This window comes from Eschrichtius robustus, chromosome 3, assembly GCF_028021215.1.
Source record: "Eschrichtius robustus isolate mEscRob2 chromosome 3, mEscRob2.pri, whole genome shotgun sequence".
NCBI lineage: Eukaryota > Metazoa > Chordata > Mammalia > Artiodactyla > Eschrichtiidae > Eschrichtius > Eschrichtius robustus.
The window spans coordinates 38,624,881-38,651,648 of record NC_090826.1 but is presented as its reverse complement, the minus strand read 5'-3'; the positions used below and the strand labels follow the sequence as shown (position 1 = coordinate 38,651,648).

The 26,768-nt window shown below is 41.5% G+C and overlaps 1 protein-coding gene across 1 annotated transcript in view; it reads right to left on the bottom strand.

Moving 5' to 3' along the window:
- NSUN4 (NOP2/Sun RNA methyltransferase 4) overlaps positions 1-26,768 on the bottom strand; it is a 37,009-nt gene that overhangs the window by 3,204 nt on the left and 7,037 nt on the right. The window contains exons 3-5 of the mRNA XM_068539805.1: positions 24,182-24,336; positions 20,976-21,136; positions 6,367-6,491 (exon numbers count right to left, since the gene is read on the bottom strand). Of these exons, the coding sequence (XP_068395906.1) occupies positions 6,367-6,491; positions 20,976-21,136; positions 24,182-24,336 (441 nt within the window). The remainder of the gene's footprint in view (positions 1-6,366; positions 6,492-20,975; positions 21,137-24,181; positions 24,337-26,768) is intronic.

Sequence of the window (26,768 nt, the reverse complement as noted above, 5' to 3'; positions counted from 1 at the left end):
TATCCACTCATCTGTCAGCATTTAGGTTGCTTCCATGACCTGGCTATTGTAAATAGTGCTGCAATGAACACTGGGGTGCATGTGTCTTTTTGAATTATGGTTTTCTCTGGGTATATGCCCAGCAGTGGGATTGCTGGGTCATATGGTAATTCTATTTTTAGTTTTTTAATGAACGTCCATACTGATCTCCATATTGGCTGTATCAGTTTACATTCCCACCAACAGTGCAAGAGGGTTCCCTTTTCTCCACACCCTCTCCAGCATTTGCTGTTTGTAGATTTTCTGACGATGCCCATTCTGACCGGTGTGAGGTGATACCTCACTGTAGTTTTGACTTGCATTTCTCTAATAATTAGTGATGTGGAGCAGCTTTTCATGTGTCTCTTAGCCATCTGTATGTCTTCTTTGAAGAAATGTCTATTTAGGTCTTCTGCCCATTTTTGGATTGGGTTTTTTTTTAATATTGAACTGCATGAGCTGTTTATATATTTTGGAGATTAATCCTTTGTTGATTCATTTGCAAATATTTTCTCCAATTCTGTGGGTTGTCTTTTTGTCTTGTTTATAGTTTCCTTTGCTGTGCAAAAGCTTTTAAGTTTCATTAGGTCCCATTTGTTTATTTTTCGTTTTATTTTCGTTACTCTAGGAGGTGGGTCAAAAAAGATCTTGCTGTGATTTATGTCAAAGAGTGTTCCTATGTTTCCCTCTAAGAGTTTTATAGTGTCTGGCCTTACACTTAAGTCTTTAATTCATTTTGAGTTTATTTTTGTGTATGGTGTTAGAAAGTGTTCTAATTTCATTCTTTTACATGTAGCTGTCCAGTTTTCCCAGCACCACTTATTGAAGACACTGTCTTTTCTCCATTGTATATCCTTGCCTCCTTTGTCATAGATTAGTTGACCATAGATGCATGGGTTTATCTCTGGGCTTTCTATCCTGTTCCATTGATCTATATTTCTGTTTTTGTGCCAGCACCATATTCTCTTGATTACTGTAGCTTTGTAGTATAGTCTGGAGTCAGGGAGTCTGATTCCTCCAGCTCCGCTTTTTTCCCTCAAGAAAAAAGATTGCTTTGGCTATTCAGGGTCTTTTGTGTCTCCATACAAATTTTAAGATTTTTTTGTTCTAGTTCTGTAAAAAATGGCATTGGTAATTTGATAGGGATTGCATTGAATCTGTAGATTGCTTTGGGTAGTATAGTCATTTTCACAATATTGATTCTTCCAATCCAAGAACATGGTATATCTCTCCTTGTGTCATCTTTGGTTTCTTTCATCAGTGTCTTATAGTTTTCTGAGTACAGGTCTTTTACCTCCTTAGGTAGGTTTATTCCTAGGTATTTTATTCTTTTTGTTGCAATGGTGAATGGGATTGTTTCCTTAATTTCTCCTTCTGATCTTTTGATGTTAGTGTATAGGAATGCAAGAGATTTCTGTGCATTAATTTTGCATCCTGCAACTTTACCAAATTCATTGATTAGCTCTAGTAGTTTTCTGATGGCATCTTTAGGATGATCTATGTATAGTATCATGTCATCTGCAAACAGTGACAGTTTTACTTCTTCTTTTCCAATTTGTATTCCCTTATTTCTTTTTCTTCTCTGACTGCTGTGGCTAGGACTTCCAAAACTATGTTGAATAATAGTGGTGAGAGTGGACATCCTTGTCTTGTTCCTGATCTTAGAGGAAATGCTTTCAGTTTTTCACCACTGAGAATGATGTTTGCTGTGGGTTTGTGGTATATGGCCTTTATTATGTTGAGGTAGGTTCCCTCTATGCCCACTTTCTGGAGAGTTTTTATGATAAATGGGCGTTGAATTTTGTCAAAAGCTTTATCTGCATCTATTGAGATAATCATATGGTTTTTCTTCTTCAATTTGTTAATATGGTGTATCACATTGATCGATTTGCGTATACTGAAGAATCTTTGCATCCCTGGGATAAATCCCACTTGATCGTGGTGTATGATCCTTTTAATGTGTCATTGGATTCTGTTTGCTAGTATTTTGTTGAGGATTTTTGCATCTATATTCAACAGTGATATTGGTCTGTAATTTTCTTTTTTTGTAGTATCTTTGTCTGGTTTTGGTATCAGGGTGATGGTGGCCTCGTAGAATGAGTTTGGGAGTGTTCCTTCCTCTGCAATTTTTTGGAAGAGTTTGAGAAGGATGGGCGTTAGCTCTTCTCTAAATGTTTGATACAATTCACCTGTGAAGCCATCTGGTCCTGGACTTCTGCTCGTTTGTTTCTTTTTAAAATTAATTTATTTAATTTATTTTTTTGGCTGCGTTGGGTCTTCGTTGCTGTGCGTGGGCTTTCTCTAGTTGCGGCAAGCGGGGGCTACTCTTCATTGCAGTGCACAGGCTTCTCATTATGGTGGCTTCTCTTGGTGCAGAGCACAGGCTTTAGGCGCACAGGCTTCAGTAGCTGTGGCACACAGGCTCAGTAGTTGTGGCTCGTGGGCTCTAGAGCGCAGGCTCAGTAGTTGTGGCACACGGGCTTAGTTGCTCCGCAGCATGTGGGATCTTCCCAGACCAGGGCTCGAACTTGTGTCCCCTGCATTGGCAGGCAGATTCTTAACCACTGCTCCACCAGGGAAGTCCCTGTTGGAGGATTTTTAATCACAGTTTCAATTTCATTACTTGTGATTGGTCTGTTCATGTTTTCTATTTCTTCCTGGTTCAGTCTTGGAAGGTTATACCTTTCTAAGAATTTGTCCATTTCTTCCAGGTTGTCCATTTTATTGGCATAGAGTTGCTTGTAGTAGTCTCTTAGGATGCTTTGTATTTCTGCAGTGTCCATTGCAACTTCTCCTTTTTCATTTCTAATTTTATTGATTTGAGTCCTCTCCCTCTTTTTCTTGATGAGTCTGGCTACAGGTTTATCAATTTTGTTTATCTTCTCAAAGAACCAGCTTTTAGTTTTATTGATCTTTGCTATTGTTTTCTTTGTTTCTATTTCATTTATTTCTGCTCTGATCTTTATGATTTCTTTCCTTCTACTAACTTTGGGTTTTGTTTGTTTTTCTTTCTCTAGTTCCTTTAGGTGTAAGGTTAGATTGTTTATTTGAGACTTTTCTTGTTTCTTGAGGTAGGATTGCGCTGCTATAAACTTCCTTCTTAGAACTGCTTTTGCTGCATCCCACAGGTTTGGATCGTCATGTTTTCGTTGTCATTTGTCTCTAGGTATTTTTTTATTTCCTCTTTGATTTCTTCAGTGATCTCTTGGTTATTTAGTAACATATTGCTTAGCCTCCATGTGTTTGTGTTTTTTACGGTTTTTTTCCCTGTAATTGATTTCTAATCTCATAGCGTTGTGGTTGGAAAAGATGCTTGACTCAATTTTCTTAAATTTACCAAGGCTTGATTTGTGACCCAAGATGTCATCTATCATGGAGAATGTTCCATGTGCACTTGAGAAGAAAGTGTAATCTGCTGTTTACGGATGGAGTGTCCTATAAATATCAATTAAATCTATCTGGTCTACTGTGTCATTTAAAGCTTGTGTTTCCTTATTAGTTTTCTGTCTGGATTATCTGTCCATTGGTGTAAGTGAGGTGTTAAAGTCCCCCACTATTATTGTGTTACTGTTGATTTCCTCTTTTATAGCTGTTAGCATTTGCCTTATGTATTGAGGTGCTCCTACCTAGGTTGGGTGCATATATAATCGTTATATCATCTTCTTGGATTGATCCCTTGATCATTATGTAGTGGCTTCCTTGTCTCTTATAAAATTCTTTATTTTAAAGTCATTTTATCTGATATGAGTACTGCTACTCCAGCTTTCTTTTTTTTATAAATTTTATTTATTTATTTATTTTTGGCTGTGTTGGGTCTTCGTTGCTGTGCACGGGCTTTCTTTTGTTGTGGCAAGCGGGGGTTACTCTTCATCGCGGTGCGCACGCTTCTCATGGAAGTGGCTTCTCTTGCTGCGGAGCACAGGCTCTAGGCGCACGGGCTTCAGTAGTTGTGGCACGCAGGCTCAATCGTTGTGGTTCACGGGCTCTAGGACACAGCCTCAGTAGTTGTGGTGCATGGGCTTAGTTGCTCTGCAACTGGCATGTGGGATCTTCCTGGACCAGGGCTCGAACCCATGTCCCCTGCATTGACAGGTGGATTCTTAACCACTGCGCCACCAGAGAAGTCCCCCAGCTTTCTTTTGATTTCCATTTGCATGGAATATCTTTTTCCATCCTCTCACTTTCAATCTGTATGTGTCCCTAGGTCTGAAGTGGGTCTCTTGTAGACAGAATATATGTGGGTCTTGTCTTTGTATCCATTCAGTGAGCCTGTGTCTTTTGGTTGGAGCATTTAATCCATTCACATTTAAGGTAATTATCAATATGTATGTTCCTATTACCATTTTCTTTATTATTCTGGGTTTGTTCTAGTAGGTCCTTTTCTTCTCCTGTATCTCCCACTTAGAGAAGTTTCTTTAGCATTTGTTGTAGAGCTGGTTTGGTGGTGCTGAATTCTCTTAGCTTTTGCTTGTCTGTAAAGCGTTTGATTTCTCCATCGAACCTGAATGAGATCCTTGTTGGGTAGAGTAATCTTGGTTGTAGGTTCTTCCCTTTCATCACTTTAAATATATCATGCCACTCCCTTCTGGCTTGTAGAGTTTCTGCTGAGAAATCAGCTGTTAACCTTATGGGAGTTCCCTTGTATGTTATTTGTCATTTTTCCCTTGTTGCTTTCAATAATTTTTCTTTGTCTTTAATATTTGTCAATTTATTATGTATCTCGGCATGTTTCTCCTTGGGTTTATCCTGCCTGGGACTCTCTGCGCTACCTGCACTTGGGTGGCTATTTCCTTTCCCATGTTAGGGAATTTTTCAACTATAATCTCTTCAAATATTTTCTTGGGTCCTTTGTCTCTCTCTTCTCCTTCTGGGACCCCTATAATGCAAATGTTGGTGCGTTTAATGTTGTCCCAGAGGTCTCTTAAGATGTCTTCATTTCTTTTCATTCTTTTTTCTTTATCATGGTCTGCGGCAGTGAATTCCACCATTCTGTCTTCCAGATCACTTATCTGTTCTTCTGCCTCAATTATTCTGCTATTGATTCCTTCTAGTGTTATTTTTCATTTCAGTTATTGTATTGTTCACCTCTGTTTGTTTGTTCTTTAATTCTTCTAGGTCTTTGTTAAACATTTTTTGCATCTTCTCAATCTTTGCCTCCATTCTTTTTCTGAGGTCCTGGATCATCTTCACTATCATTATTCTGAATTCTTTTTCTGGAAGGTTGCTTATCTCCACTTCATTTAGTTGTTTTTCTGGGATTTTATCTTGTTCCTTCATCTGGTATGTAGTCCTCTACCTTTTCATTTTGTCTATGTTTCTGTGAATGTGGTTTTCGTTCCGCAGGCTGCAGGACTGTAGTTCTTCTTGCTTCTGCTGTCTGCCCTCTGGTGGATGAGGCTATCTAAGAGGCTTGTGCAAGCTTTCTGATGGGAAGGATTGGTGGTGGGTAGAGCTGGGTGTTGCTCTGGTGGGCAGAGCTCAGTAAAACTTTAATCGGCTTGTCTGCTGATGGTGGGGCTGAGCTCCCTCCCTGTTGGTTGTTTGGCCTGAGGTGACCCAGCACTGGAGCCTAGAGACTCTTTGGTGGGGCTAATGGCGGACTCCGGGAGGGCTCATGCCAAGGAGTACGTCCCAGAACTTCTGCCGCCAGTGTCCTTGTCCCTGCCGCTTCTGCAGGAGACCTTCCAACACTAGCAGGTAGGTCTGATTCAGTCTCCTATGGGGTCACTGCTCCTTCCCCCTGGGTCCTGATGTGCACACTAATTTGTGTGTGCCCTCCAAGAGTGGAGTCTGTTTCCCCCAGTCCTGTCAAAGTCCTGCAATCAAATCCCACCAGCCTTCAAAGTCTGATTCTCTGGGAATTCCTCCTCCCATTGCCAGATCTCCAGGTTGGGAAGCCTGACGTGGGGCTCAGAACCTTCACTCCAGTTTGTGAGTCACCCACCCAGCGGTTACGGGATTTGATTTTATTGTGATTGTGCCCCTCCTACCATCTCATTGTGGCTTCTCCTTTGTCTTTGGATGTGGGGTATCGCTTTTGTTGAGTGCCAGTGCCTTCCTGTTGATGACTGTTCATCAGTTAGCTGTGATTCCAGTGCTCTCGCAAGAGGGAGTGAGCGCACGTCCTTCTACTACGCCATCTTGAACCAATCTCCACATAGAGTCCTTATGTCCCAGAGAAAGACCATCCAGTGATGACTGTCTCCTCCAGGCAGATTCCCAGCCAGAAGACCCTTCTACGGGTAATGGTCTTGGCAACAGCTTCTAGCCTCCAAGCCCCCCAGGTGACCAGACCCCCCGACAGCACTCTGGCCCGAAGTCCTGAGTTTCTGTAAATCTATTACTCACGCAAGAAGCTGCACCTGCAACACAGGCAACATCTGCCGCTCCTTCTTCCTTGAACGCTGAAAGATGTTGTTCTCCTCCTCACGAAGGGAGTGGCGGTCTGTCGTACAGGGCACATCCACCAGCACCTGCCCAGGAGTGTTAAAGGGTAAAGTATTAGGGTTCCTTACAGGCTCCTCTTCCTTAGGCCAGGGGTGTTTTAGGCCCTTGACCTGGAGGGTTCTGCAGAGTGCTTCCCTGGCCCATCCCCCCACTGCAGAGTATCTGACAAAGCTTCTCACTTTAACCTGGTGGACAACTGTGAAATAATCAGTGGGAAAATAGTACATCTAAGTATACTCATGGCTGGTCAAAAAACCAAAACCAACATACAAAAAACTGAATTAAGTAATTGATATCAACCTAAAAAGAAGTCTTCAGTGCTTCAGGGCTCTGTCCCTAGCTATTTGAATGAAAACATCCAATTTACAGATGATATAATACCCAAAGGGTAGCTAATATATTGAATAACAGGATCAGGATTCAAAATTATCTTATGCTAAAACAATGTCATATCCAATATGGAAAAGTTTTAAAGTGAGAGATGTAAAGTCATTCATTTATTGAAGAATTCCCCAGTGGTCCAGTGGTTAGGACTCCACGCTTTCACTGCTGAGGGCCTGGGTTCGATGCCTGGTCAGGGAACAAAGATCCCACAAGCTGCGCAATGCCGCCAAAAATAAATAAATAAATAAAGTCATTCATTTATTTACTAAGAGCCTACTCTGTGATGGGCACTAAAGACCAAAAAAAAAAAAAAAAAAAAAAAAAAAAACCTACCCACCCCCCCAAAAAAAAACAGTGCTGTATTTACATTTCAAAAAAGTAAAATCAGGACTTCTCTAGTGGTGCAGTAGTTAAGAATCCACCTGCCAGTGCAGGGGACATGGATTCCAGCCTTGGCCTGGGAAGATCCCACATGCCACAGAGCAATTAAGCCTGTGCGCCACAACTACTGAGCCTGCGCTCTAGAGCCTGCGAGCCACAACTACTGAAGCCCACATGCCTAGAGCATGTGCTCTACAACAAGAGAAGACACCGCAATGAGAAGCACATGCACCGCAATGAAGAGTAGTCCCCGCTTGCCCCAACTAGAGAAAGCCCGCGTGCAGCAATGAAGACCCAATGCAGCTAAAAAATAAATAAAATAAAATAAATAAAATTTATTAAAAAAAAAAAAGTAAAATCATCTGTGGAAAAGATCTGTAAATTTTCAGTCAAGCAGAAATTCTGAGTAAATTAGTAATGACCCAGTGTTCAATATTCTGATGTACTCCTAGGCTGAATGAATTGATACAGTGTACACAGAGTAAGAGAAATAATGACTACCTTCTATTCTGGTCAGGTCGTAACTCAAGAAATGTGATGCGGCTAGCGTTCACAGGAAAAAGAGACATTAACTAAATAGGAATGCTCAGAGAAGGGCATAGGAATGCTCAGAGAAGGGCCACTGTGATGTTTAGAAACCACACGATAGAAGAAATTAATACCTTCTGTTTCCAGGAACGTAGTAAACTAGGTATCTTGAAACCCTTGTGATACAAAATATCTAAAAAGGCCAGATAAAATATATTTTTAAAATACTTTTAAATGCATAGCTCATAGAGAATTAGAGAAATCCTCAGAAGCCAAAGAAAAACCAGGAGCACAAATCCAGGGAGGGATTCCAGAGCTGAAGTCGATGCCTTCTATTTTTTTTAATTTTTTTAAATTGAAGTATAGTTGACTTACAATGTTGTATTAGTTTCTGGTATACAGCGAAGAGATTCAGTAAATATATATATTTACATGTAGATATTATATATATTATTTTTCAGATTCTTTTCTTTGTAGTTTATTACAAGATACTGAATACAGTTCCCTGTGCTATAGGGAACTATATTCCCTATAGCACACTTCCCACTAGGCCACCAGGGAACTCCCAGGACCTTGTTGTTTATCTGTTTTATATACAGTAGTTTGTACCTGCTAATCCTAAAACTCCTAATTTATCCCTCCCCCCTTCCCCTTTGGTAACCATAAGTTTGTTTTCTATGTCTGTGAATCTGTTTCTGTTTTGTAAATAAGTTCGTTCGTATCTTTTTTTTAGATTCCACATGTAAGTGATCTGTGATATTTGTCTGTCTCTGTCTGACTTACTTCATTTAGTATGATAATCTCTAGGTCCATCCATGTTTCTGCAAAAGGCATTATTTCATTCTTTTTTGTGGCTGAGTAGTATTCCACTGTATATATGTACCGCATCTTCTTTATCCATTCATCTGTCAATAGACATTTAGATTGCTTCCAAGTCTTGGCCCTTGTAAATAATACTGCTATGAACATAGGGGTGCATGTATCTCTTTGAATTATAGTTTTGTCTGGACATCTGTCAAAGAGTGGGATAGCTGCATCATATGGCAACTCTATTTTTAGTTTTTTGAGAAACCTCCATACCATTTTCCATAGTGGCCGCACCAATTTACATTCCCACCAACCGTGTAAGAGGGTTCTCTTTTCTCCACACCCTCTCCAGTGTTTATTATTTGTAGACTTTTTAATGAATGCCAATCTGACTGGTGTGAGGTGATACCACATTGTAGTATCTTTTTTTTTTTTTTTGGCTGCGTTGGGTCTTCATTGTTGCGCGTGGGCTTTCTCTAGTTGCGGCAAGTGGGGGCTACTCTTCGTTGCAGTGCGCGGGCTTCTCATTGCGGTGACTTCTCTTGTTGCGGAGCACGGGTGCTAGGCGTACAGGCTTCAGTAGTTGTGGCACACAGGCTCAGTAGTTGTGGCTCGCAGGCTCTAGAGCACAGGCTCAGTAGTTGTGGCACACAGGATTAGTTGCTCCATGGCATGTGGGATCTTCTTGGACCAGGGATTGAACCCATGTCCCCTGCATTGGCAGGCGGATTCTTTTTTTTTAAAATTAATTTGTTTATTTATTTATTTTTGGCTGTGTTGGGTCTTCGTTGCTGTGCACGGGCTTTCTCTAGTTGCAGCGAGCAGGGGCTACTCTTCATTGAGGTGTGTGGGCTTCTCATTGCCGTGGCTTCTCTTGTTGCGGAGCACGGGCTCTAGGTGCACCACTTTCAGTAGTTGTGGCACACAGGCTCAGTAGTTGTGGCTCGTGGGCTCTAGAGAACAGGCTCAGTAGTTGTGGTGCACAGGCTTAGTTGCTCCGCGGCATGTGGGATCTTCCTGGACCAGGGTTTGAACCCGTGTCCCCTGCATTGGCAGGTGGATTCTTAACCACTGCGCCACCAGGGAAGTCCCCACGTTGTAGTTTTGATTTGCATTTCTCTAATAATTAGCAATGTTGGTCATCTTTTCATGTGCCCATTGGAGGTGGCTTCTATCTTTTATCAATCCCTAGTAACCCAAAGCCTTGGAGGGCAGAAAACAGGGCACTTGAGGTACAGAAGTGGAATGGAAATCCATAGAAAAGTCAAAATCCTTAAAGGGCTACATGCTCAATCAAAGTATGAACTAGGGGGAAAAAAGAATCAGCCACAATGGGACTTCCCTGGCAGTCCAGTGGTTAAGACTCTGTGCATCCAATGCAGGGGGCACAGGTTCAATCCCTGGATGGGGAACTAAGATCCCACATGCCACGTGGCACAGCCAAAAAAAGAAAAATCAGACACAACAGAAGACAAGAGAACTTGTCTGTTTTGGCTTTAACTCTAGGCAAAAAGAAAAAAAAGTCTCCCTGAGAATTTGTAACCACTCAGATAGGAGGTTCGAACTCATGATGCCTGCATGATCCAGAAAACCCCCTGTAGAGCAATAAATGGTCCTGGATTGAGTGATCCCCCAAACACCTGGCAAGGCAAATGCAGGTTCCTTTCTGGAGGAATGAAAATCAACCATTAAACCAGGGCTCTTATAATTAACTAGGCAATGATCATAAGCTGACAATAAACAAAATCAGGTTTTACACTTCTAGTAAAAGCAGAATAGCTTGTAAACCAACGCTCCTGGTGGAACAATTAGAAATGCTTGACAAAATATTTAAAATATCTATCTGAAATCATTAGAGATCTACTAAAGAACCAAGAACTGAGGGGCTAAGATCCTAGAGAGGAAAAAGTACAGGTAGGTAAGCCAGAAGCATTCAGCTCTACTGTGACAAATAAGGGGTTGAGAAGATGAACAGAACTTTCAGCAGTCTTATGGAACTGTGGGGACAAAAACTGGAGTTCAGAGTCCACACCAAGGAGTAGAGGGTCCTAGTAAAGAAACACCTCATGCCTTGAGCTAGAGTGCTGAAATTAAATACCCTAGGTATAAAGGTAAACTGGAAAAAGAACAGCCCTCACAAATTCCAGCTTTGAATCAGCCTAATTTCTGGCTTAATTAAGATGATCTGCTCTGATGTTAACTGTCAGCCTGAGGAAAATCAAATCCTTTCTAGAGCCTCAGATTATCCCTGCAATTTTTCACACAAAATGTCTGGCATTCTAACAAAAAAATTACTAATACCAGGAGACAAAACCAAATGACCAAAAACCAAGAGAAAAAACAGATCACAGAAGCTGACCCATGAGATCCAAATATTAGAATTATCATAGTATTTGAAAAAATCATGCATATGTTCAAGAAGTTAGATGAAAAGACATAAAATTTTTCATTTCTAATTTCTATAGAACTAGAATTTTTTTTAAAATAATCAGCTGGAAATTCTAAAACTGGAAAATATAATAACTGAAATCAAGAACTCAATAGTTGCAGTGAGAATATAAGTTACTGCAGCCACTATGGAAAACAGTATGGTGGTTCCTCAAAAAATTAAAAATAGAACTATCATATAATCCAGAAATTCTACTTCTAGGTATTTATCTGAAGAAAACAAAAACTCTACTTTGAAAAGCTATCTGCACCCCCACGATCACTGCAGCATTATTTACAGTAGCCAAGACATGGAAACAACCTAAGTGCCCATCAACAGATGAATGGATAAAGAAAATGTGGAATATATATACAACTGAATATTACTGAGCCATAAGAGAGAAGGAAATTCTTCCATTTGAGACAATATGGATGGACCTTGAGGGCATTATGCTAAGTGAAATAAGTCAGACAGAGAAAGACAAATACTGTATGATCTCACTTATATGCAAAATGTAAAAGAAAGAAAGAACTAGTAGATACAGAGAACAGAGTAGTGGTTACCTGAGGCAGGGAGTGGAGGGTGGGTGCAATGGGTGAAGGTGATTAAAAGGTACAAACTTCCAGTTATAAAAGAAATAAGTCCTGGGGATATAATGTACAACATGATGACTATAGTTAGCAATACTGTATTATATATTGAAAGTTGCTAAGAGAGTAGATTTTAAAAGTTCTCAGAAGTTCCCTGGTGGTCTATTGGTTAGGATTCCGAACTTTCACTGCTGTAGCCCAGGTTCAGTCCCTGGTCAGGGAACTGAGATCCCACAAGCTGCGTGGTGCAGCCAGAAAAAAGGGTTCTCATGATAAGAAAAAAATTTGTGGGACTTCCCTGGTGGTCCAGTGGTTAAGACTCCGCGCTTCCACTGCAGGGGGCACGGGTTCGATCCCTGGTCAGGGAACTGAGATCCCACATGCCGCATGGCAGCCAAAAAAAAAAGAAAAAAATGTGTTAACTATGTGTGGTGATAGATGTTAATTAGCTAAACTTATTGTGATAATCATCTCACAATATATACATATATCAAATCATTATGTTGTACACCTAAAACTAATACAATATTAATATATATGTCAATTATTTCTCAATTTTTAAAAAGACCTCAACAGATGTATTTAACAGCTTATTGGACACAGGTAAGAAAGGACTGGTGAATCAGGTCAAACATGGCATCCAGATTGAATCATGATGGAAAAAAGGAGAGAAATATAGGAAAGAATATAAAATTTATACGGGACATGGTGAAAAAGCCGAACATACATGTAATTAAAGTCCCAAAATTATGAGAAAAAATGAAGCAAAAAAATTATATGAAGAGATAATGACTGGGGGCTTCCCTGGTGGCACAGTGGTTGAGAATCCACCTGTCAATGCAGGGGACATGGGTTCGAGCCCTGGTCTGGGGAGATCCCACATGCCGTGGAGCAACAAAGCCCATGCGCCACAACTACTGAGCCTGTGCTCTAGAGCCCGTGAGCCACAACTACTGAGCCCACGTGCCACAACTACTGAAGCCCGTGCGCCTAGAGCCCACGCGTGCTCCGCAATGAGAAGCCACCACAATGAGAAGCCTGCGCACTGCAATGAAGAGTAGCCCCCACTCGCCACAACTAGAGAAAGCCCGTGCACAGCAGCGAAGACCCAACACAGACAAAAATAAATAAATAAAATAAATAAATTTATTAAAAGAAAAAAAAAGAGATAATGACTGAGAATTTTCTAAAACTGATGAGAAAATCAAACCACAGATTCAGGAGGCACTATGAACCTCCGGCAGGAGATATACACACCACCTTTAAAGGTCGTTTTTTTTGGGGGGGGCCACGCCTCATGGCTTGTGGGATTTTAGTTCTCTGACCAAGGATTGAACCCAGGCCCCAGCAGTGAAAGCACTGAGTCCTAACCACTGGACTGCCAGGAAATTCCCCTCAAGGAGTTTTAATAAGACTTCGAGTTGACTTCTCAACAGAAACAATGAATAGCAAAATAAATAAGATCTTCAGGGACTTCCCTGGTGGTCCAGTGGCTAAGACTCCATGCTCCCAATGCAGGGGGCCCAGGTTCGATACCTGGTCAGGGAACTAGATCCCACATGCCGCAACTAAAGATCCTGCACACCACAACAAAGATCCCACATGCCGCAACTAAGACCCAGCACAGCCAAATAAATAAATAAATATTTTAAAAAATAAAAAAATAAGACCTTCAAAATGCTAAAAGGAAACAATTACCAATATAGAATTCTATGTCCAGTGAAATTATCTTTCAAATATGGTTTTTAGACTCAATGTAATTCCTGGCAAAAGCCCTGAAAGTCTTGTTGTGTAAATTGACAAAATTTATGAAAATACAAAAGAACCAAGAAGAGCCAAGAGAAATTCAAAGATAAAGTTAGAGGATTTAGTATACCAGATATTAAAGACTTACTATAAAGCCACAGCAATGAAGACAGTATAGTTTCTTGAAAAGCAAGATAAATAGGTCAATAGAACAGAATAGAGTCCAGAAACAGACCCACATATATATGGATACTTGATTTATGACAAAGGTGACAAGGCAGAGCTGTGGAAAATGAATAATCTTTTCAATAATTGATACTGGGTCAACTAAATACCACTTTTAGTATCCTAACTTTGTTCACTACACATAAAAATCAGTTCCAAATGGACTGTAAATCCAAGTGACAAAGGTAAAACAAAAAAGTTTCTAGAAGGTAATACTAGAATATCTTTATTACCTTAGGGTAGGCAAAGGTATCTTAAATAAGACCTAATGTGAAGAAAAGGGAACCCTCCTACACTGTTGGTGGGAGTGTAAATTGGTGCAGCCATTACGGAAAACAGTACAGAGGTTCCTCAAAAAACTAAAATACAGTTGCCCTATGATCCAGCTATCCCACTCCTGGGCATATATCCAGACAAAACTATAAGTCAAAGAGATACATGCACCCCTATGTTCCTAGCAGCACTATTCACAATAGCCAAGCCAAGGAAACAACCTAAATGTCCACTGACACATGAATGGATAAAGAAGATATGGTACATATATACAATGGTATACTAGTCAGCCACAAAAAAGAATGAAATAATGCCATTTGCAGCAACATGGATGGACCTAGAGATTATCATAATAAGTGAAGTAAGTCAGAAAGAGAGAGACAAATACCATATGATATCACTTATATGTGGAATCTAAAATATGACACAAATGAACTTATATACAAAATAGAAACAGACTCACAGACATAGAGAACAGATTTGTGGTTGCCAAAGGGGAGTGGGGTTGGGGGAGGGATGGACTGGGAGTTTGGGATTAGCAGGCGCAAACTATCATATATAGAATGTATAAACAAGGTCCTACTGTATAACACAGGAAACTATATTCAATATCCTGTGATAAACTATAATGGAAAAGAATGTGAAAAAGACTGTATATATATTTGTATAACTGAATCACTGTGCTGTACAGCAGAAATTAACACAACATTGTAAATCAACTATACTTCAATAAAATAAATTTAAAAAAATAAGACCCAAAAGCATTAACCATTGTGATAAATTAGACTACATTAAGAACTTCTGTTTCATCCTAAGAGGGTGAAAAGATAAGTTACAGAGTGGAAGAAGATATTTATAATACATATATATTCAATAAAGGACTCATATCCAGAATACATAAAGGAACACTCACACATTAAAAAGAGACAAACAAGGGGACTTCCCTGGTAGTCCAGTGGTTAAGAATCCACCTTCCAATTCAGGCAACACGGGTTCAATCCCTGGTCGGGGAACTAAGATCCCACATGCCGTGGGGCAACTAAGCCCATGCACCGCAACTAGAGAGCCCGCATGCCGCAACTATAGGGACCACACGCTCTGGAGCCCACGCCACAACTATTGAGCCTGCGAGCTCTGGAGCCCACGTGCAACAACTAGAGAGAAGCCCGCATGCCGCACGAAGAGCCCATGTACCACAACGAAAGATCCCGCGTGCTGCAACTGAGACCCGACGCAACCAAAAATAAATAAGTAAATAAGAAGTAAATCCTTAAAGACAGGCAGGGAATTCCCTGGCGGTCCAGTGGTTAGGACTCCACACTTTCACTGCTGAGGGAATGTGAGGGAACGGGTTCAAACCCTGGTCAGGGAACTAAGATCCCACAAGCCCCGTGGTGTGGCCAAATAAATAAATAAAATAAAAAGTAAATAAAATTTAAAAATAAATAAATAAAAATAGACACATTAAAAAGAGACAGACAATAGGAAAAACAGGCAAAAGACTTGAATTCTCACTTCAAAAAAAAATAGCCAATCAACACATGAAAAGGTGTCCAAACTCATTAGTCATCAGTGAAACAAAAATTAACATCACAATGCAAATACCATTACACACCCACCAAAATGGCTAAAATGAGGAAAAAATAGTGTGTGTGTATATATATATATATATATATATATACACACACACACACACACACACACACATACATACACACACACACAGCACGCGGGACGCAGGATATTAGTTCCCCACCGCAGATCAAACCCGTGTGCCCTGCAGTGGAAGCACAGAGTCTTAACCACTGGACCACCAGGGAAGTCCCAAAATAGTATGTTGATAAGGTTGTGGAACACCAGGAATTTTCATGCACTGTAGGTAGGAATGTAAACTCGCACAATCACTTGGAAAACTCTGACAGTATTGACTAAAACTGAACATACACATACTCTATGATTCAGAAATTCAACAGAAATGTGTACATAGTGCAACAAAACACATTTACAGGAATGTTCGCAGCAGTGTTGTTTGTAATAGCCCCAAACTGGAAGTGACCCAAATGTCTATTACGAATAGAATGGACTATAAATTCTGTATATACACCATAATATATAATACAGCAACAACAATGAATAAACCACTGCCAGGGTCAACAACATGGATGAATCTCACAAACATAATGAGAGAAAAAAGTCAGACAAGAGTACATACTATATGATTACATTTATATGAAGTACATCCATGGTTTTATAAGTCAGAATAGTGATCACCTCTAGGAAGACAGAAAGGGGCATAAGAGAGTTTCCGGGATGCTGGTAGTATCATAGTTCTTGAAAGGATAGTAATAATATATTTCACTATAAGATCATTCTTTAAGCAGCATATTGATGATTTGATCACTTCTGTGTTATACTCCAACAGAAAAATTATTAGAAAATTATGAAAGGTGATAAAAATGGCCACAAAATTTAAAGGGAAACAAGCCTCCTTGAGCAAGCGTTAGCAGAAACAACCACCAGTAGAATTAAACCCCCAAAGAGTTTTCATATTGAAATTATCTAATGTAGAATTAAAATATAAACCTTCCTGGGACTTCCCTGGTGGCACAGTGGTTAAGAATCTGCCTGCCAATGCAGGGGACATGGGTTCGAACCCTGATCTGGGAAGATCCCACATGCCACGGAGCAACTGAGCTCGTGCACCACAACTACTGAGCCTGTGCTCTAGAGCTCGTGAGCCACAACTACTGAAGCCCATGTGCCTAGAGCCCGTGCTCCGCAACAAGAGAAGCCACCGCAATGAGAGGTCCGTGCACCGCAAACGAGAGTAGCCGCCACTCACCCCAACTAGAGAAAGCTCGTGCACAGCAACGAAGACCCAATGCAGCCAAAAATAAATAATTAATTATATATATATATATATATATATATATATATATATATATATATATATATATACACCTTCCTAGATAAAGTAAGTAAAACAAACACAGTAAATAATCTGACAGAGCCGAAACCGAATATATCAGTGACAACTGTTTTAAAAGAATAAAATTTACAGATTGGTTCACAAAGCAAAACCCAACTCCATGCAGTATATAAGAGACATATCTAAAAGGAAGTGATTCAACAAGGCTAAAAATAAAGAGATGGGTAAAGGTATAACTGCAACACCTATAAAAAGAAAGCTGTGAGTGGGGAGGCAGGTAGGTATCTTGCCATAAAAATGCAGAGCTCTGGCACTCCAGCTGATGGCCAGGTAGAGTTGGGGGAGAGATAAGAGTTATCAAGAGTGTATGGAGCCCTGAGATAGTATTCTTCTTTGCATCTAAAGTGCTTCACCCTTGCCTAACATGTAGTATGTGTTACTATGTTATAGTATGCACAACTATTTGTTCAACAAATAAATTAACAAAGACATCTTCAGGACATTAAAGCTGTTTTCAAATGTTTGAAGCACTTTCATGTGAAATGGGAGGCAGCTCATTGTTCTAAAAGGCATAGCTAGGACCGATGAATGGAAATAATAAACATAATAAGGATTGTGATGACAATATTATTAAATGCTTTCTATATACCAGGAGCTATGCTAAATGCATTCTTATTTAATCTTCACCTATGGGATAGGCACTACTATTATCCTTATTTTACAGATGAAGAAACTAAAACTTAAACTGAAAGGTTAACTTGCCCAAACTTCTCTGGCTGTTAAGTGATAGAGCCAGGACTCCGATCCAAGCAGTCTGACTCTAGAATCCCTGTACTCAACCATATACCACAAAATCTACACATTTTAATTCAATAAGAGGAAGAATTTTCTAACAGCAGAGGTGTTCAACCACCAAACCTCAGTGAGCCCCTGTCAATGAAAGTGTGAAAGCACAGGCTGAATAACGATGATAGTTACTACCTGCCTAATCTTCACGGCCAGATGATGTACTAAGCACTTTCCCTGGATATGCTCATTATGAATCCTCATAATAATCTTACATAGCAGTATTTCCTATTTTACAAATGAAGAGGTTGAAGTTCAGCGAGATCAAGCAGCTTTCCCAAAGTAGGTAAGTGGCAACCTTGTGATACAGAAACAAGTTAGGCCGACAGCAGAGGTCATGCTCTCTCCAATCTGCTGCCCCCATACCAAAAAAGCTGAATAGGGGATTCCTACACAGGTGGGAAGCAGGTCTCTCAAGGTATCCAAGATTCTATAAGCCTTGGTCTTTCTTTCAATTTTTTAGAGTGGCTGAGGCAAGATGGCAAGAACTGGACAGACTGGACAAATGTGTCAGATGACAACACAGAGACAATAGCTATATATTTTTTACATTTTTAGAAGTATATGTTTTAAGTAAATGTTTTTAGAATGTGCCAATTAAAAGAAAATACAAATAACTTAAAAATATGAAATGAGGGGCTTCCGTGGTGGCGCAGTGGTTAAGAATCCGCCTGCCAATGCAGGGGACGCGGGTTCGAGCCCTGATCCGGGAAGATCCCACATGCCGCAGAGCAACTAAGCCCATGCACTACAACTACTGAGCCTGCACTCTAGAGCTCACGAGCCACAACTACTGAAGCCCATGTGCCTAGAGCCCGTGCCCCGCAACAAGAGAAGCCACTGCAATAAGAAGCCTGCACACCGCAACCAAGAGTAGCCCCCACTCGCCGCAACTAGAGAAAAAACCTGCGCACAGCAACAAAGACTCAATGCAGCCAAAAATAAATAAAATAAAATAAATAAATTTTTAAAATTAAAAACATATATGAAATGACTTTCAACTTCATTCATAACAGAATGCAAATTAGATGCTTCAGTTTGGCAAACACCAAAAAGTTGGACATCAGTGGTGGCAGGATATGAGGAAACAGTACTCTTATTCATTGCCAGTAGAAATGAAACTGATTTGGCCTCCATAGGGAGTGATTTAGTAACCTCTGTCAATATCCTAAGTACATATAAACTGTTATACAGCAATTATACTCCAAAAACAAAAACAAAAACAAAAGCTTGAACTTCAAGGCACATTATTATTATTTTTTTTTAATTTTAAATTATTTATTTATTTATTTAATTTATGGCTGTGTTAGGTCTTCGTTTCTGTGCGAAGGCTTTCTCTAGTTGTGGCAAGTGGAGACCACTCTTCATCGCGGTGCGCGGGCCTTTCACTGTCACGGCCTCTCTTGTTGGGGAGCACAGGCTCCAGATGCGCAGGCTCAGTAATTGTGGCTCACGGGCCTAGTTGCTCCGCGGCATGTGGGATCTTCCCAGACCAGGGCTCAAACCCGTGTCCCCTGCATTGGCAGGCAGATTCTCAACCACTGCGCCACCAGGGAAGCCCAAGGCACATTATTATTATTATTATTATTTTTGAAATTCACGTTCTTTTTTATTTATTTATTTATTTATTTATTTATTTATTTATTTATTTATTTATTTATTTATGACTGTGTTGAGTCTTCGTTTCTGTGCGAGGGCTTTCTCTAGTTGCGGCAAGTGGGGACCACTCTTCATCGCGGCGCGCGGGCCTCTCACCATCGCGGCCTCTCTTGTTGCGGAGCACAGGCTCCAGACGCGCAGGCTCAGTAATTGTGGCTCACGGGCCCAGCTGCTCCGCGGCATGTGGGATCTTCCCAGACCAGGGCTCGAACCCGTGTCCCCTGCATTGGCAGGCAGATTCTCAACCACTGCGCCACCAGGGGAGCCCAAGGCACATTATTAAATTTAAAAACATACAAAGTTCAGAACAGTAAACATAATATACTATCATTCCTTTTTTTTCTTCAAAACATCTTTATTGGAGTATAATTGCTTTACAATGTTGTGTTAGTTTCTGCTGTATAACAAAGTGAATCAGCTATATGTATACATATATCCCCACATCCCCTCCCTCTTGTATCTCCCTCCCACCCTCCCTATCCCACCCCTCCATGTGGTCACAAAGCACGGAGCTGATCTCCCTGTGCGATGCAGCTGCTTCCCACTAGCTATCTATTTTACACTTGGTGGTGTATATATGCCAATGCTACTCTCTCACTTAGTCCCAGCTTACCTTTCCCCCTTCCTGTGTCCTCAAGTCCATTCTCTACGTCTGCGTCTTTATTCCTGTCTTGCCCCTAGGTTCATCAGAACCATTTTTTAATTTTCAGATTTCAGATATATGTGTTAGCATACGGTATTTGTTTTTCTCTAGCAAAAGGTATTTGTTTTTCTCTTTCTGACTTACTTCACTCTGTATGACAGACTCTAGGTCCATCCACCTCACTACAAATAACTCAATTTCGTTTCTTTTTATGAGTGAGTAATATTCCATTGTATATATGTGCCACATCTTCTTTATCCATTCATCTGTCAGTGGACACTTAGGTTGCTTCCATGTCCTGGCTATTGTAAATAGAGCTGCAATGAATATTATGGTACATGACTCTTTCTGAATTATGGTTTTCTCAGGGTATATGTCCAGCAGTGGGATTGCTGGGTCATATGGTAGTTCTATTTTTAGTTTTTTAAGGAACCTCCATACTGTTCTCCATAGTGGCTGCATCAATTTACAGTCCCACCAACAGTGTGGAAGCGTTCCCTTTTCTCCACACCCTCTCCAGCATTTATTGTTCGTAGATTTAAAATACACATTTATATTTGTATATACACAAAGAAAATATTTTAAGAGGATACAGTAGAAAATATAGACAATAGTCATCTGTAGGGAGAGGAAGTAGATGGCTGTGAGACAGGAGTAAGAGGGAAACATACTTTTCCCTGGATACCATGCTGTGCCTTCTGCATTTTGTACCATGTACTGTATTAATATTCAAAAATAAATGAGATAATTCATATTAATTTAATGAGGGTTACTGTGTAACCAAAGTGAGTTGCAAAATAAAATAAGCCTAATAATTTTTTTTCCAGTCAGACAGGTTCAAACTCTTTTTGCTAACTGCCTCTAATGAAGATAGTAGCCAGTTATCTAAACTGAACTAACAATTCTACAGATGGCTGTTTTCACCAAATCATCCATGGAGAGTTGGCCAGGTCCACAGTCAGCCGTACATCCTCAAATATATATGGCTAGATCTTACCCCCTCAGGGCCTAGAGCCAGGATGGGGATGCCAGATTTGGCTAGCTGGATGTCCCAGGTCAGGAAGCACTCACCCGGTCATAGATGTCCCCCTCCAGTTCTCCCCACTTCCTGCCATCCCATGATGTGACTCGAACTCGATTCCTATCCCTGACATCTTGAGGCACATAGCTGTGAAGGACCTTCTGTAGTCTGCCTGCTCGTGAAGTGGAGAGATCATTGGCAGCGAGATTGCCTGTGGGAGCATAAATTTTAGGATTGTTTTTTCTACTTCTGTAAAAAATGCCATTGGAATCTTGACAGGGATTGCACTGAATCTATAGATGTTTTGGGTAGTATGAACATCTAATGCCCACAGGAATAAAGCAACTTCAGAGGCCACAGCAAAAGAAAATATCCCACCAGCAATGGTGTTAATGGAGAGTCAGACCAATTCTCAGGCATAGCCAATCAATGCAGACCCCAGGGGCAGGGGCAGGTGGAGGAGAAACGTTTACTACATGCACAGCACAGTACTAGACACTCTGGAGTGGGGGCTGCAAAGGCAAACACCGACATAGGCCAGAAAGGTTATGTAAATAAATAAAGCAGACCAGGTTAAAACATTTATTTCTAAAGAAATACATTCTCTCCCACTTTTCTTGAAATATGTGTCTCTCTTCATCTTTGGTAGATACTACACATTATTTACCCAAAATTTATTCTCCTCTTATTCCTTAGTAATAGAACTCCAATTTTATTTGAGGGAGGGGGAAGCAATATTCCCCAAAAGACTACATTTCCCAGCCTCCTTTGACAACTAAGTAAGACTCAATGACTAAGTTTTGGTCAATGAGTTGTAGGCAGAATTATTGTGTGGGACTTCCGGGAAAACGTTTAAAAGGAGCTGATACAATCAGGAGATGTGTCCCTTTTGTCCAGTCTTTTCTTCCTGCCTGGAATTTGAATGTGATGACTGGAGTTCCAGCAGTCATGAGGACCATGAGGCAATCCTGGGGATGGAAGCCAGCAATAAAATAGGTTGCAAAAAAGAAAAAAGAAGCCCAAGTCCCCTGATAATTGTGGGGTCTCCATACCAGCCCTGGACTGCCTATATCCCAGCTCTCTTATGTAAGAGAGAAATAAACATTTCTTCTTTAAGCCGGTTAGTTGAGTTTTCTATTGTATATGACCAAACCTAATCCTAAATGATTCATCATCTTCCTTTCATTTTCCCTTTTGTGATAGCCATGAGTTCAAGAAATATCTCACTTTGCTCTTGGCTCTACTATAAGAAATACTATTACTGCAAGCTTAATGATAAATGGCAATTGACACCTGGCCTCAAAGTCAAGGAGTGAAAGGGAGCAGTGGGCACTGTGGTGAAGAACTAGAGAACACATACCTTATCCAATGGTGAACCAGCTTAGTCTTCCCACAAAGAAATATGTCCCAATTTTTGAGGGCACTCAAAGAAGTCAAAATTGGATTCTCTGCTCAAGAGGAATTTGCAGCAGGATATCAACTGAGAAAAGAAAAGCTGGGTTCCACTTCTGCCTCTACCTCCAACTCATGTAAAAGATTCAAGTTATTTAATCTCTCTAGAGCTCAATTTCCCCCTCCATAAAATATGAGGGCTGGTCCCTTCTTACCCTGTAATTCCTATCTCCTTGGGATCACAGAGTCACTTGAGTGAGGAGCTGGGATAAGGGTGGGGTGTTGGTGATTCAGCATACCTTAGAAAAGCAACTCTCAGTTACTTCTCCTTGGCCCTTCTTCCTCTTCTGAGTTCCAGTCCCTCCTCATCCAAGTAACCCTACCTTATCCATTCCCCCTTCTGATGGATTCTCACAGCACTCAGTCAGATTAACACAGCCCAGTACACAGGCTGGGCTCCCTTGAATTGGACCCATTAAACCATATCAACATTTCTTCTCCATTCTCTCTGGACTGCCAGAAGCTAGTGATCAAATGTGGTACCTCTCTGAATCACCTGTAGGACCTACCTTGAGGCTGGAAGCTAACTCAAACTGTGCAAGTTGGCTAATGAGAACTGGAAAAGAAGGATCCAGGCCCAACAAAAAGGCTAGGGCATACGGCAAGTTAAGCTTGGCTGAGCTCCAGGATCAGTGTGAAAAATACAGCCCCTTTGTGGATATTTCTCAAGATAAAAATACTGCCTATTTAAGGCAGGATGTCGGCCAATGGATGGCTGAAGTGAACACTTACAATGTACAAGGCCCAGCCTGGCCTATACTACTGAGTAAGACTTGGGCCTGTCCTCAAGGAATTTATAATCTTGAGGAGGAAGAAGATGCATACCCAGTAAAGCTCTGATGCAAGGCTAATGTGCTAACAGTTGCAAAGGTGATGCCCATGGTGTGGGAGCACAGGAGACAGAGGCAGCACTTCTCAACTGGCCAGCAGAGATCATGAGGGAAGATTTCCAGGAGGTGGCACACTTAAGCTGAGGCTGGAAAGCTTAAAGGGCGTTGACAGGCCAGCTGTGATAAAGTGGGGGTATTCCAGAGAGAATCCATAACATGGCAAAGTTGGAGGCTTATTCGGGCAACAGAGAGTAGCAGGTTTTGGCAGAAACACACAAAGCCTGGGGCAGAATGACACAGTAAAGCTATAACGGGGGACTTCCCTGGTGGCGCAGTGGTTAAGAATCCACCTGCCAATGCAGGGGACATGGGTTCGAGCCCTGGTCCAGGAAGATTCCACATGCCTGGAGCAACTAAGCCCGTGCGCCACAACTACTGAGCCTGCGCTCTAGAGCCTGTGAGTCACAACTACTGAAGCCCGCGCACCTAGAGCCTGTGCTCCGCAACAAGAGAAGCCACTGCAGTGAGAAGCCCACTCACCGCAACTAGAGAAAGCCCACGCGCAGCAACAAAGACCCAACGCAGCCAAAAATAAATAAATTTATTAAAAAATGAAAATAAAGCTATAACAGGCTGCTGCAGCCAGATCTTATCACTTTAGCTGGCAGGCTAAGGAAATGGAACTTAATCTTAGACACAAAGTAAACAGATGCAGAGGGATGAAAGTGTCATGTGGTAGATTAATCAGGGCTCTGTTTTAATCTGCCTTCAGAGACCTTGCTCTGCTCAGCAGTCTTCCCTGGCCAACTAACGGAGAAAGAGAGAAAATCATTGCAAACAGAAAAAACACACCAGCTTAGCAAGCAAGCACTATCCTACCTGTGACCCGGACCAGAAGCCCATCATATTTAGTGTGCCCTTGACTGGGTGAGGTCGGGAGCCCTCCCTGCCAAGACACCAGCCCTCTGACTTACGGCAACAGCCAGTCTGAAGCAATGCTAGTGTCTTTCCCCCAGGGGCGGCACACAGGTCAAGCACGGTGTCACCAGGCTGCAGGCCGAGGGCCAGGACAGGCAGCAAGGAGGCAGCATCCATCAGGTAGTAATCCATGACACCCAGGCTGCCAAGCCTAGAAGAGAGGAGACCACCTTAGAGTCAAATTCCAAGTCAGGAGACCCACTGGAAGTCAAGGTCACAAGTCCATGCCCTCAGGGGCTAGTGAGCTCTACTCAGCAAAAACTCATTTCTCAGACCCACACTCAGTTGTGTGCTTACTCACTCATTCATCTACATAGCAACCAGAGCAGCCTTTTAAAACATAGATCAACTCACTCTATTTCAGCCACACCAGCCATCTTGCTATTCCTTAATTAAGCCACGCATACTCCTGTCTCAGGCTTTTGTAGTTGTTGTGCTTTCTGCCTACAACACTCTTCCTCCAAATATCCCTCATTTGCTTCCTCACTTCTTTCAGGTCCTCCTCAAAAGTTACCTCATCAAAGAGGCACTGGCATACCCTGACTACTCCATCTAAAAGTAGCAGCCCCCTACTCCCATCTATCTATCTTGCATTCTTTTTCTTTAAAGTATTTATTATTCACTTTATATGTATAGGTTTGTGTGTATTTTACCCCTTCTCTCTCTCCCTATTAGAACGAAGGTAGGGACTTTGTCTTGCTTTGTTCATTATAACATCCCCAACACCTGAAACAGTGAATGGCATGTAGTAGGAACTCAGTTTTATTAGGTTACATATTGAGATACAAAGTGCTTTGTGGGTTCAGAAAAGAGTGCCATCCACTGTGCCTGTCAGAGTCAGTTACCTGAGTTAGATCTGATGAAGGAATGGGTCTTCATTCGGTTAAAAAAAAAAAGGGAAGAGGAGCATTCCAAGCAGAAGTAAAAAGAAAAAGCAAAGGCACAGATGCATGCAAACTCATACCTTCTTTCAGACACAGTGAGAAATCTGGTGTGTTAGAAATACAAGGTACATGAGATTGAAGTTGGAAAGCAGATAGAGGCCAAGGCTGTAAAAGGTCTTAAACCCTATGCTAAGGAGTTTGGACTATAACCTGTAGGCAGTTACCAAAAGTTTTTAAAGAAAATGACATGTTCGGCTAGTTAGAGTTTTAGAAAGCTAGGTGGGCTACAAAGAACAAATTAGAAACAGAGACACCAGTGGGAAAGCTGTTACAAGAGTCCAAATGAAAGGGGCTTCCCTGGTGGCGCAGTGGTTGAGAATCCGCCTGCCAGTGCAGGGAACACGGGTTCGATCCCTGGTCTGTGAAGATCCCACATGCCACGGAGCAACTAAGCTCGTGCGCCACAACTACTGAGACTGTGCTCTAGAGCCCGTGAGCCACAACTACTGAGCCCACACGCTGCAACTACTGAAGCCCACGCGCCTAGAGCCCATGCTCTGCAGCAAGAGAAGCCACCGCAATGAGAAGCCCGCGCACTGCAATGAAGAGTAGCCCCCGCTTGCCGCAATTACAGAAAGCCCGCGCGCAGCAACACAGACCCAACACAGCCAAAATAAATAAATAAAATAAATTAATTAATTAAAAAAGAAAAAAGAGTCCAAATGAGAGCTAATAAGGCATGGAGAGAGGCAGCACCCATGTGGGTAGAGAGAGAGGGACAACAGACAGGTTGTTGTCACAGAAGGCCTTCTCACTCCCAACCCACTTGTCATAAGGGCAACTGTGGTGCAGCCATTCAGCCTGAGACACGGTTCAGCACGGACAGCCTTTGGCGACAGCCTCAAGGAGGCAGAAACTTGGTCCTTGCTGACCTGACAGGAAGGCTCTGGAAGAAAGATGTGACAAGATATAAGACAGAGCACCACTGAGAATCAGCTACAAGACCTACAATCCCCAGTCTTGAGGTCACAACACCTCTGGCGTTCACAAATGGGCTCAGGCCGTGATAGGATATTTTCAAAGTCAAATCACACTTTGTGCCGCAACTACTGAGCCTACACACCACAACTACTGAAGCCCGCGCGCCTAGAGCCTGTGCTCCGCGACAAGAGAAGACACCGCAATAAGCCCGCGCACCACAAAGAAGAGTAGCCCCTGCTCGCCGCAACTAGAGAAAGCCTGCGCGCAGCAACAAAGACCCAACACAGCCAAAAATAAATAAATAAAAAATAAATAAACTAAAAAAAAAAAAAAAGCAGCACAACAATTTCTCAATTTCAGAAGGTTCCTGGACTCCCTAAATACATCCTTGAACTCCCAAGAGATTAAGATCCCCTTGATTTACAGGGAGCCCATCAAGACAAGAAGGAAAAAAACTTAAACATAGAGGGCTGCTTCCCCCACTACTCTCCGGGTGTCCTCAGGCAACTTAGGAAACCACATGGGTCTTACTCCATGGATCTGCCTAAAGCCAGTGCCTCCAAATTGGTCTCTAATCCTGCTCCAATCTATGCCCTCCTCACAGTGACTAAAATGATCTTCCTGAAGCACAACCTTGATGGGAATAACATCAATAGTAAGAGATACTATTTATGAGTGCTATATTGCAGGTACTATACTAGGTGTTTAATACACATCA